At 36.5% G+C, this 12,363-nt stretch overlaps 1 protein-coding gene across 1 annotated transcript; it reads left to right on the top strand.

The window, feature by feature from the left end:
* Positions 1-2,179: 2,179 nt before the first annotated feature.
* On the top strand, positions 2,180-10,084 carry SVIP (small VCP interacting protein). The gene is made up of 4 exons (XM_024764744.1): positions 2,180-2,330; positions 5,059-5,109; positions 5,647-5,760; positions 8,732-10,084. The coding sequence occupies exons 1-4, from the start codon at positions 2,277-2,279 to the stop codon at positions 8,744-8,746; spliced, it is 234 nt and encodes a 77-aa protein (XP_024620512.1). The 5' UTR covers positions 2,180-2,276; the 3' UTR covers positions 8,747-10,084.
* The last annotated feature ends 2,279 nt before the right edge of the window (positions 10,085-12,363 follow it).

Here is a 12,363-nt window from a genome sequence, read left to right as displayed (position 1 = left end):
TGGTGGGGGTGGTGGTGGGATGAACTGGGAGATTGGGATTGACATGTATACACTGATGTGTATAAAATAGATAACTAATAAGAACCTGATGCATAAACAAATAAATAAAATAAAATTCAAAATAAATAAATAAATATGTTCGGTGTCACACTGAGACATTTTCTTTAAGGAATCACCTGTTTTTAGAAACTACAAATAGTATTCACAAGCTTGCCTATCTACAAAATGCTAATGTACAAGTTCATAAATTGCTTACTCCTTAGTTTTCACTAGAAACTAAGTTTTTTAAGGTTAAGAATTATAATAATTAAAATATGTAATTAAAACTAGTAAAAATTAATAAGGAAAACATCTTTGTAGAAGGTATAAAGAATGGAAATGCGTTTTGTTAAGGGAAAAGAAAGTAATTTTGTCCTAAAGCTGGTTATTCCTAAATGGGAAAGAAAATAAGGGACAAATTAATGTGGATATAGAAAGTTGTAGGAGATTGTGAGGGGGAAAAAAATGAATCTTTAGAAAGGCATTCTATGTGTGGTCAGGAGTGATAAAGATTAGAATCAATTTAATTGAATAAATTAATTTTATTATGAAAGGTAAAGTGGTACAAAACCTGAATTTGGCTTTCTCTCTATTAAGAAGACAAAGTTTTCTTAAAATATTGATTTGCTTTGGATAACTGACTGCAAAGTTTCTTTACCTTTAAGCAGTAATCTGTTACAACTTTTGACATTTACTTTTGAAATCTTCTATTGTCACTGGTTAAGTAATTAAGTATTGTTCCACTGTGACATACAATCCTATGTGACCAAGTATTTTGAAACCTTTTTGATACTTTTGAAAAACTTCCCAAATACCAAATTCTAATCGAAGTTATTTTGACTTCTAGCTAACTCTAGGATGCTTCAGAGAGGATACCTGAAGCATCTGAGAAAGAGAAATATTAAACAAATTAGGCTTATTTGGTATGTTAAATTACATGGGAAGCATTATCAAATGAGTGCTGATAAACCTCATTTTATATTGTATGGGTAAATGTTATTAATATAGATATACTGGAAATTATATGGAGCTCCTAAAAATCTGGTTATGTCTTAGTAAAATGTTAACAGCCATAATGTTAGTAATTATCTTGAATTGTATGTCACAGCAGTAACCAAGTTTTTTTGTCAATTGCACTGTAATCAGATCTTCAATCATGTCTTTTTAAGTCCTTTGTCATTTACATATGGTCACTATTTCACTCCCATGCTCTTGCAAAAAATGCTTCATCTTCAAGAGGAGTCATAGAAAGGATTTTTTTGACAGGTGCAGGCTTCTGATAATTTTTAGACCATAGCACTGAACTGGGTAAGAAATTAAAGAATTCTAAAGGAAAACTTTGTGGCTTCATAAAACTGTTAACAGAAGATTAAGATCAAGAACCCTGCACGCTTGCATCAATTTTCCAATGATACATCCATTTTGGCTGTGAAATTTGTTAACTCATATGTTAATTCATTTAAGTAGATGCCCAGGTGATTCTTATGCCTATTAAAATTTGAGAAGCATTCAATGTAAATATTTCTGAATATATCAAACATTATTATTACTCTTGAATGGATAAATGAATCCAAAGCACCAGAAACTAATAGGAAACTCAACTAAAGGTGCATTCATGAGGCTCAATTCTAAAACACAGTGATGGATTTCACGTTCTGCCCTCTTAACTGAAGTAGTACTGAGTGGCACTTACCTAAAGGGGGCTGACATCAACTTGAAATCTTGGCTTTAATTTCTTGGAGGTCAGAGTCCCTTCTCACAAAAGAGGTAGCATAAACTATCCAGAGTCTTGTCACTCATTTATACAGGGCTAGCCAACTGGGCTAGCTTTGAGGCCATAGCCAAGCTTTTCCACCTCTCCTCTGCATGTCGCCCTCAGCAGGTGTTTCCTGGGATCAAGGCCCCGTCCTAGCAGAGCCTCTGGAAGTGTGGGTGGGGCGGCTCCTCAGTGGGGCGGAGGCTAGCTTCAGGGGTGGGGTCCAGGCACGACCAGGGTGGAGGCTGGCATCAGGGGGGCGGAGCCGAGCCCCAGAGGAATGGTGGGGCGGGGGTGGAGCCGCGGGGCGGTGGTGGGGCGCTGCGGCAGAGGAGCGGGGCGGAGCCGAGCCGCCCAGTTGCCAAACCGCCCGCTGAGGGCGGAGCGAGCACCGCATAACTGGGACTCGGGTCTGATCGCGCAGTTCGCACGGCCTGGTCTGGGGCGGACCCAGAAGGAGAATCCCCCAGCCGCGATCCCCATGGGGCTGTGTTTTCCCTGTCCCACGGAGGCCGCGCCTCCTTCGCCGGACCTGGTAAGTAAAACCGCCTCCCAGCGTCCCGGCGTCCGCCCGCTCGCGCCGCGAGCACCTGTTACCGGAGGGGCGCGCCGGAGGCCCCGAGCTGCGGCCCCATGGAGGGGCGCGCCGGAGGCCCCGAGCTGCGGCCCCAGGACTGGCCGTTGGAAGCGGCGGCACGGGCCGTGGAGCCCGTCGACGGGGACCTTGGTGGCGGAGATGGTGGCTGTGCTCCGAGGGACCTTGAAGTCCTGCCTGCCGGACCTGGGTTGCTGCCGCCGCGTCGGTGTCTTTCTAAAGGCGGCTCCAGCGTCTCTTTACCTTCAGCCGGGTGGCAGAATTGGCAGTTCGTAGGACGCAGGCGCACGTGGACGGTGCGATGTGGCGGCCATTCCTGGCGATGCGGTAGATGGAGTTAGGGTGCGAAAAGAAATCCTTCTTTCTCCCGGAACTGAAGTGTTTAATCTTGTAGGAGATGTGCATCTTCCTGTTTGTACCAGCTGTTTAAAGAAGGTGATCAATAAAGTCTCGTATATTTCTGCGCTTTATTGGATATTGTATTAATGATTTACCTTTAGTCTTTATCACTTTTAAGGTTTTTTTTGAAGTATTTTATGTAGTACCGAGTGTACAGTTTGTAAAGTTGCCACGTTTAGCAAATAAAAATATAGGGCGCCCAGTTAACTTTGACGTTTCAGATAAACAATATATTTAAAAGATACGTAGGTTTGTTCCATGCAATATTTGGGACATACTTGTACTAGAAAGTATTCGTTATTTATCTGGATAATTTCAGATTTAACTAGGTGGTTTGTGGTATAATACATTTATACTTTTTGTAGCTTTCTAATTTTTAACAGCAGTTTTACCTTAATAATCCTTACAGGAAGTTGATAACGGAACACCTGAATTCCTCTCTTGTATCTGGCTAAAAATTCGTTGAAGGAAATGAGTTGTTTAGGGAAGTACATTAACTCTTCAGCTATTTGATCATAAATACTAAAAATGACCTGGAAGTTGATATGAGAAAGTTCACCTTGTCTTTCTTGCTACTGTTGCTTTTAAATGTTCTTAATTTTGTTTATCTAGCTATTGATAAAATACCAATCTGTCAGCATTTGTTAAGCCCTTCCTCCCCTCCCCCGCCCCAGATAACCACATTGCTTACTGCTTGAATGTCACTTTATCTTTGAGGCTTTTCTTCACCACCCTACATAAAGTAGATCCTCCACACTACCATCCACCCATCCTTCCATTTCTTATTGACCATACTTTTCTTTATATTTCCCTAAAGCACTTACTTCAGTCTGACAGATGTATATTTATTTGATTATATGTGACTGTCCTCATTGGAATGTAAATTCCATGTGGGTGGAAACATTTATCTGTATTATTTCACTGCTGTATCTTCAGCATCTAGAAAAGTTCCTGAGGCATGATAGTTGCTCAATAAGTATTTATCCAGTGGATGAAATGAATGAATGAATGTATTGTGGTATGGAAAATGGGGGAATTATTAACACAGCTCCCAAGAGAATGCTACTTACTGTCATATATTTACATAATTTATAACTTATTATTATGAATAATATAGATACAGGAAAATAATATTCACGGTTTCCCAACATGGAACAGTACATCTCATAAATTTCCTCTAGTCCTTCCTGTCCTACTCAATAAGATTCACTCACTTCATTCATGAACTTCTTCCGAAAATACCAGCCTGCTTCAAATTCCTTTTTTTTTTTTTTTTCGGTACGCGGGCCTTTCACTGTTGTGGCCTCTCCCATTGCGGAGCACAGGCTCCGGACGCGCAGGCTCAGCGGCCATGGCTCACGGGCCCAGCCACTCCGCGGCGTGTGGGATCTTCCCGGACCGGGGCATGAACCCGTGTCCCCTGCGTTGGCAGGCGGACTCTCAACCACTGCGCCACCAGGGAAGCCCCAAACTCCTTTTTAATTGTCAGTACCAAACCGTGTATTTCCCTGCTTGTATTATTAAATGTAATTTGTTTTATTATTGCCCTGACTAGCTTGTAAGCTGTTTTTTTTTGAAAAAGCAAATAGATTATTTTATAGGCCACTCTGTGTGTGTATGTGTATGTGTGTATGAGATATATAATGTATACATATGATATAGATGTAGGTGTATGTCTCATCATGTGCTTATTTGGAGGGTTTTAAATTTTTTTTTAATTTTTATAAATTTATTTATTTTATTTATTTTTGGCTGTGTTGGGTCTTCGTTGCTGTGCGCGGGCTTTCTCTAGTTGCGGAGAGCAGGGGCTACTCTTCGTTGAGGTATGCGGGCTTCTCATTGCGGTGGCTTCTCGTTGCAGAGCACCGGCTCTAGGCATGCGGGCTTCAGTAGTTATGGCATGCAGGTTCAGTAGTTGTGGCACGCGGGCTCTAGAGCGCAGGCTTAGTAGTTGTGGCGCACGGGCTTTGTTGCTCCGCAGCGTGTGTGATCTTCCTGGACCAGGGCTTGAACCCGTGTCCCCTGCATTGGCAGGCGGATTCTTAACCATGTGCCACCAGGGAAGTCCTTGAACGTTTATTGATTGGGAGAATGAAATTCAGAAAGTTGAGTACTTTATAAATGTTATAAATAATGGCATTCTTAATAGGACATTTGGGGCCAGTACTATTTTTGTAAACTGTTATATTACCTATAAGATAAAAGTATAAAATATCAAGGATAATGTTTGGTTTTGTTTTAAACCATATTTCTTACACATTTTTCCTAGGAAGAAAAAAGAGCAAAGCTTGCAGAGGCTGCAGAAAGAAGACAGAAGGAGGTGAGAGTAAAAATAAAATTCTACCTTAGATAATTAAATTTGCGTTTTGTTCTCTATAGATGTCTATTACTAGTAGTATTCTCTAATGAAAATGGTATCTGATATCTTAGAAATTTAAATTAAAGGAAAACATTTTCAAAATGATTTCTGTTTCTATAAATTGGTTTAATGCATTTATGTCATTTAATGTATGAAAATTTCTATACACGTCTTCTGTTATGGGAGATGCCAAGGAAGAATCTTAATAACATTCTTCCTTGAGATGAAATGACTGTGCCTTATAAAACACTGACAGATGTGAAGTAACTTTAGGGGGGAAATGTGTATGGTTGCAAAATACCCAATGAAGAAATCATATGTTGTACGTAAAGCTGTTGTAGAAATAGTCTAATTCTTTGTTACCAAAAATAGACCAACCCCATCCCCTACCCCCCACCTCCAAAGAAAAACCTAAAAGGCAGAAAACAAACAACACCTTTTGGTAACAGGAAATTAATTTTTGTTCTTTTTCTACACTCCTTAATAATTTTCCTGAAGGCTGCATCTCGGGGCATTCTGAACGTTCAGTCTGTGGAAGAAAAGAGAAAGAAAAAGGAAAAAATAGAAAAAGAAATGGCTGCATCTGGACCCCCACCAGAAGGTGGCCTTAGGGTAAGTATTAAAATTTACTTAAGGTTTGATTTACCTGGAATTTTTCAAAACTCCAGTAGCAATCTGTTCAATAATTTCCTCGGGAAATGGATTTTCAGAAAATTGTGAATTAATTTAAAAGCATGAACAATATAGATTGGAAGAAGTGTCAGCTTATTTGGACATTCCAACATTCATTGGAATAGATTTGCTTTCTTTTTCCCAAAATGAAAATAGACTTTTCCTGTTTATCTCAACCCTATATCATAATACTTCATACTTATATGATTAATGGCAATCTTAAATGTGTAGAAAACTTAGGCAAAATGGAAGGCCACAAAGAAGAAAGTAAAAATCACCCAAATTCAGTGTCATTTTGACAGACATCATTTCTAATCTCATTTTATACTTCAATCTTAGAAAATTGGATTATACTGTAAACTACTTCAAACTCTTTGAGTTTTTTTCACTAAATGATTTGAGATTTTGAGCTTCCCATTGTCACTCATTATCATAGTTACGTTAATGTTAATTTGGACAATAGGGTGTACACTGGTGAGTCTGACACATGCCCATCCCAATAGCAGCAGTTGTAGCTCTTGACACTAGAAATATAATGATGGACAAGTTAAACAGCGTCCCTGAACTTGGGGATCTTTACCGTCTAGCAGGATTATAAAGGTTTTCTTTTACATGTTAAAGCTCAGGAGGCGAATGGTTCAGATATTAAGATTTTCTTCTTTGTTCCATTTTTAAAGGAAATACATTTCTCATGGGTATTTGTGAAAAGGACAATGTCCTGAGTTTCATTTATATTTAATTTGTCAGTGATTTATGAGGACTTGTTTAGCTGATTCTCTGTCTTCTCCATTTGGTTTGGTTTTTGCTCTCAAAACTATCTGTATGAATACATACATGTACGTACCACCCCAAGTTGTGGGGCAGGCAGTTCAGGAGCATCCTAAGCAGACGTGATGCTGACTCAGGACTATCACATAGCAATAAGATTTATCTGTGTGCATTTTATCGTTACATGTTACTTCATCTAATCTCATTTAATAAATGAAATTAAAAGAAAATAATTTTTTATAGTTAACTTTTAACAATGTATAAAATAATTGGTTTTGATATTAAGGTAAATAACTGACCATTGTGTTTATTTATTTATTTATTTTTTAATATACCCCCATAATAGAATAGAATAAATGTAAAGTAAAACAGTTGGAAGATACAAGGTCAGATATTTGTCAGAAGTATAGATGCTTACTTTCAATATTCTGTTGAGATAAAGATCTGTGTCACCAGGTTTACTTCATATAGAGTTCTCAAAGACAAAGAATTTGTGAAAATTAAATTATGGAACTGAAAATGATGCTGAGATCAACTATTTCATAGTAGAAGAAATAGAAGTTCTGAATGACTTGAAGTCACATATAATGTTACAAAAGGGATACTTTATGTATAGTCAGAAGGTACTTATTTAACATGTTGTAACCTAACAAATTTAACATCAGCTTTTGAACTCTTAAGGGAGAAAGGGGCTTTCTTAATTAAACCCAAAGTTTCTGTGCCCTGAAGCCTATAGATTAAAAATAAATTAGGCCCTATATTTCTTCTGGTCCCTTCAGAAGTGCTCAAAATGAAAAACATCTCAGTGTTAAATTTAGTACCTTTTTTCTTTGACCACCTGCATTGCTCATTGAGAGCATAAAGTGAAGTTCAAAATAAATTTTTGGAGTAACTTTAATGCTCAAACCCTTTGGCCTAGGCTCTTTTAGGGGCTGCTGTCAGGCCTGTTCTACAGGCTGGCCTTGAGTGTTCTGTGGTATAGCTAGATTCTTCCTAACCCGACTTCATAGTGTGAGGAAAACATGTCCTTCCCTGTGTTCATGCCCTCCACATATTCATCTCCTGACTAGCTGCCTCTTCCTGGGACACTTGGCATTGGCCATGCTCACTGTGTTCTGGAAAGGCAGAACTTATTTTACGAAGTGAGTGTGATGATAGCATCAGGACACAAACTAGCATCAGTTCAGGATATACTAGTAGAGGAGTGGTGGCAGATGTCTAGAGCAGTGGCTCATGAGGAGCTTTCAAAAAAGACTGAACCTTGGGTCTGACCTTATATCAATCAGAATCTCTGAGAGTGGGACTTAGCCATCAGGATTTTTAAGCTCCCCAAGGAGTCTGATGTCAAACCAGATTGAGAATCACTGCTCTAGTGTTTGTAACACTAGTCCTAAGAGATATTTTGTGGAAAATAGAATCCCATGGTAAAAATGTTTAAAAATCCTGAATATTGTGTTATATATTGAATTCCTTTCTTAGAGATTAAAAAAGGCACACTATTTAAGTCTGTAAGAAGTTCTAAAATAAAGAAAAGCAAGTTTACTTGGATTAATCCTTAATTTTCAAACTTTAAGTAAAGATTTTTAAAAAATATGTTAAAAAAAATTCCTTGAATGTACTTGGAAAACACTACTTTAGAGACTGGTAAATATCTCTGGTAATATCCCAATGGCTTTTTCAGAACTTACTATTGCAGATTTAATAAACTTGATTAAACAGAACACCAAATGGAATAGTTTCTCAAGTTAAGCAAGGAAAAGACTTTGCCAGACCATTATTTAATAATTTATACCGTTTCTTCGCTCCCCTGCCTCAAACAAGAATTTCTTTATTTTTATTTTGTAGTTTCATTGTTGTTCTTGTTTTGTGATGTTTTGTTTTTCTTTTACTGATTATCAGGTATTTGGGAATCTAGCTACCACTCATTTATCTGCCCAGATATTTTGTTTTATTTCTTTATATTTTTATACCATCATGTATCTTATTTCATACTATAATGTAAAATTTTACTAATCACTGCTACTCACAAAGATCATTTTACATTTGTATAGCCTATATTTCTCTCTTATCTGTTTGTTCACTAGAATATAGTAACATAACTTTAAACAAAATTTACTTTTCTGTATATTTTTATCTTTTCTAGTGGACAGTTTCATAAAGCATAACATGAGTGGAAGAGTCTACTGTCAATAATTAATATCTGCAATCAAGCGGACATCCTCAATTTAATTTCTTCTCTTTGAATAAACGAAGATTCAGACTTCATAATTTTAGTGCTCTTAAATGCAGTGCTTTTTCAAAATTGAATATTGAAAATGCTTTTGATTGTTAGACTTAGAAAATGGCCAGACCTTTCATTAAATATTTATTTTCCCTACATTTGCTCTTCTGCAGACAGTGGGTGATTTGCCGGTTTTTAGTAGTTAAAACATGGGCCTAAATAGTGAATATATATTTATATATTGCATGGAAAAATTCTGCATACATCTCAGATATTAAAGTTTGCACTTGTATTTTCCCTCATTTATAAAATGACCTAGCTATTTATAGTTTGCCGATTAACCTTATATCTCTTTATTTCATTATATGTGAAGACTTTTGCTTAAACTTATGGACTTAGTGCCTTTAAACTGATCATCAGGGAAAATCTTGAAAAATCATTTGAAGGGCTTATATGAAGGAACACTGTAAATTTTTATAACTTACTAAGAAATTAATATTTGTAGAAAACATTGAATTTCCCCTAATTTATTTTCTACTTCTGTAGCTTATACAATTAACATACTGTGTTTTACATTATAATACTTTTTGGGTTTTTTTTTTGCTTGCTGAGTTTAAAATTATATATTAGTGGTACCATCAGAGGGCAGTGATGTACTATTTATTATACAGTATCAGATTCAGCTCTATAAAGATCTTTGCAGTAATTGAATGAGTTAAACTAAGAATCTGGATGGGTTAAATATAACAAAGTATAGTGGTAATGTGTTTGTCCAAATTTCATAGGTGTTTTTATTCTTTTGTATTTATTAAAGAATGATCATCAGATTTATATAGATGTCAAATTGCCAAGGCAAGTATGAATATATGAAAGAGAAATATGTAAGTACTGTATTTAAAAAGGTCTACTTTAAACATAAAAATATTGCAAGGTAATTCTATATGATACATTGCCATAAACTGTGTAGATTTTTGTTCATTTGTAACATGTATTATAACATATTTGGTGTTTTGAGTTTTTTAATATATAATAAGCTAAAATAGAAGAATTGCTGTGTCTTTTAATTTGGTTGCTCTTTTGGATGACAAGGCCACAGTCTGAGCCCTAAATTAGAATTTTCAAATATCAAGTACAATAGGGACTGTAAATTAAATAGACCAGCTCATTTGATTTACAGAAAGGAAACTGAACCACTATCTCGCTCTTCCTTCCCACAGATCTTGTGTTATGTTGCAGTATGTTATATATGTTAATTTTAAAGAGTTTGAACTAGAATATAGATCTCTTGACTCCTCATTGGAAAAATCACTTCCTTCTATTACAGAATGAAATATCTGTGACTATCCAGGTAAGATATGTAGTTATAGACAGGTTCAATTTTAAGTTTTAGAGAATTAGTGGTAGTTTGTTCATAAAGGATAGTGAAGCCATTGAATTATATTTTAGAAATATAATTTTTGACTTTTTCAACATGATTAATTTTTCCAAGGCAGAAAAGAAAAGGAACATTAATAGATGAATGGATATAGAACCAGAGCATACTATCCTAGAACTGTGCACGTCCTTGCTTCTGTTTTAGTATGGAAAGAACAATTTTATCTGTATTACAGCTTAGAGAATTACAGCTTGGGTTAGTGTAAACAAAAGGTTTACATCTAGGGGATAATGCTCTATTTCTAATAGTTTATATCCAAATACCATGCTTATTTACTGTTGAACCAAGAATGCTGTGCTGATGAATTGCTTTCTAGGAACAGTGGGATATGCCATTCCCGCCAATCATGGCCTGCCTCCATGGGTGTGATCGTGTTTCCTCAAAACCACATGGGTTGCATGGGCTAAGGGGTGATACTCAATGTTAGGAATAGTGTTAGGAAGGGGAAGGAAAAAGGGGAGACTGGATGCATAATAGGAAACCAATAAGTGACTACTTAAAAAAAAAATGTATACACACATACACATATTCCAGGAATCTTCCTCAAAGTTATGAATCAGTTCCTGATGAAAACTTAGCCTAGAGCCAGTTTCCCATAATTCATAATTTAAATAGGAAAGCATTATAATGATTGATATGTCACCCAAACTCCCCAACCAAATTACTAAAGTAAAACCAAACAGTAAAATGCTTATATGTAACTATCATGTTGAGATATAAAATGCTTAAATCACTACGTCTTCATTCTAATCATTAAACTATTACTATGGTAACAAAGAGTTGTATATTACCACACAGCCCCTTTGCTAACGTGCTGCATGTTTTTTAAAACATCTGTATGTGATACTTTTGTTCCACTGATTGGAATGTAATTAATAGTTTTGTTATAAATGCTGTACTGCCTTACAGGGTACAAATATACATTTTCCTATATAAGAAATTGGCTTTGGCCATCTGTTTAACAAAAATTTATCTTTACTACATCTTAAATAATTTATAGGTAAGCATGTTTCTTTTCCAAAAAGAAATGCTATTGGGCTTCCTTGGTGGCGCAGTGGTTGAGAGTCCGCCTGCCAATGCAGGGGACACGGGTTCGTGCCCCGGCCGGGGAAGATCCCACGTGCCGCAGAGCAGCTGGGCCCGTGAGCCATGGCCGCTGAGCCTGCACGTCCGGCGCCTGTGCTCCGCAGCGGGAGAGGCCACAGTGGTTAGGCCCGCGTACCGCAAAAAAAAAAAAAAAAAAGAAATGCTATTATTAGTCTGGATTTTTCTTAGAGAAATACTATAGTAAAGGTTCTAACTATCATCCTTGGTACCTCAGAAGAATTGGCATAAGCTATGAATTTTCTTTTTCTGCTCCAACATTTCAACTTGTTTATTTTCACTGATAGAATTATGCTCTGCCCTTAGAAGAAAAGGTAACCCTTGTCAGTTTTAGATTTGAATAATATCTGCATAAACAGATCAGTAAGAGGTAGGTAGATATGTATACCTATCTGGGTTGATATTTAAGGTATTTAAGGTATTCCTTTAACATCTCCAAGCAAGCATGTCAAATGCCCATGATTACTGTATGTACTTTAAGTTGATTGAGATGTGGTAGTTTTCTCTTTCTCAAAAGCCACTGAAACCATCCATCTGCATATATAGCAGACTTTGAAACTAAGGTGATTAGCAAGGTTGCAGAATACCAAATCATTATATGGGAAAAATCATTTCTGTCTTTATATGCAAGTAATGAACAATCTGAAAATTAAAACTATCAATCATACAGTATCATCACATAGGATAAAATACTTAGGAAAAAAGAAAAAGGTAAAAGATCTGCAGTAAAAAACACAAAACTGCTGAGAAAAATTTTTTTTTAAATATATGAATGGTGAGACATTCATGTTCATGGATTGGTGGACACAGTGTTGTCAAGATGGCATTCTCAAATTGATCAATAAATTAAATTAAACATCCTAGCAAACTCTTGCAGAGAAATTGACAAAACAATCTAAAATTTATATGGGAAATGCAAGATCTATGATAGCCAAAACAAGTTTGAAAAAAGAACCTAGTGATTTTCACTAAGTCAATGAGTAAGAGCCATCTACACTTAGTCCTTTCCTTCTGA

This window comes from Neophocaena asiaeorientalis, unplaced genomic scaffold (genome assembly GCF_003031525.2).
Source record: "Neophocaena asiaeorientalis asiaeorientalis breed wild unplaced genomic scaffold, Neophocaena_asiaeorientalis_V1.1 scaffold230, whole genome shotgun sequence".
In the NCBI taxonomy this organism is placed as follows: Eukaryota; Metazoa; Chordata; class Mammalia; order Artiodactyla; family Phocoenidae; genus Neophocaena; species Neophocaena asiaeorientalis.
Note: the sequence above shows the minus strand (reverse complement) of the source record. Positions and strands in the feature narration are given on the sequence as shown.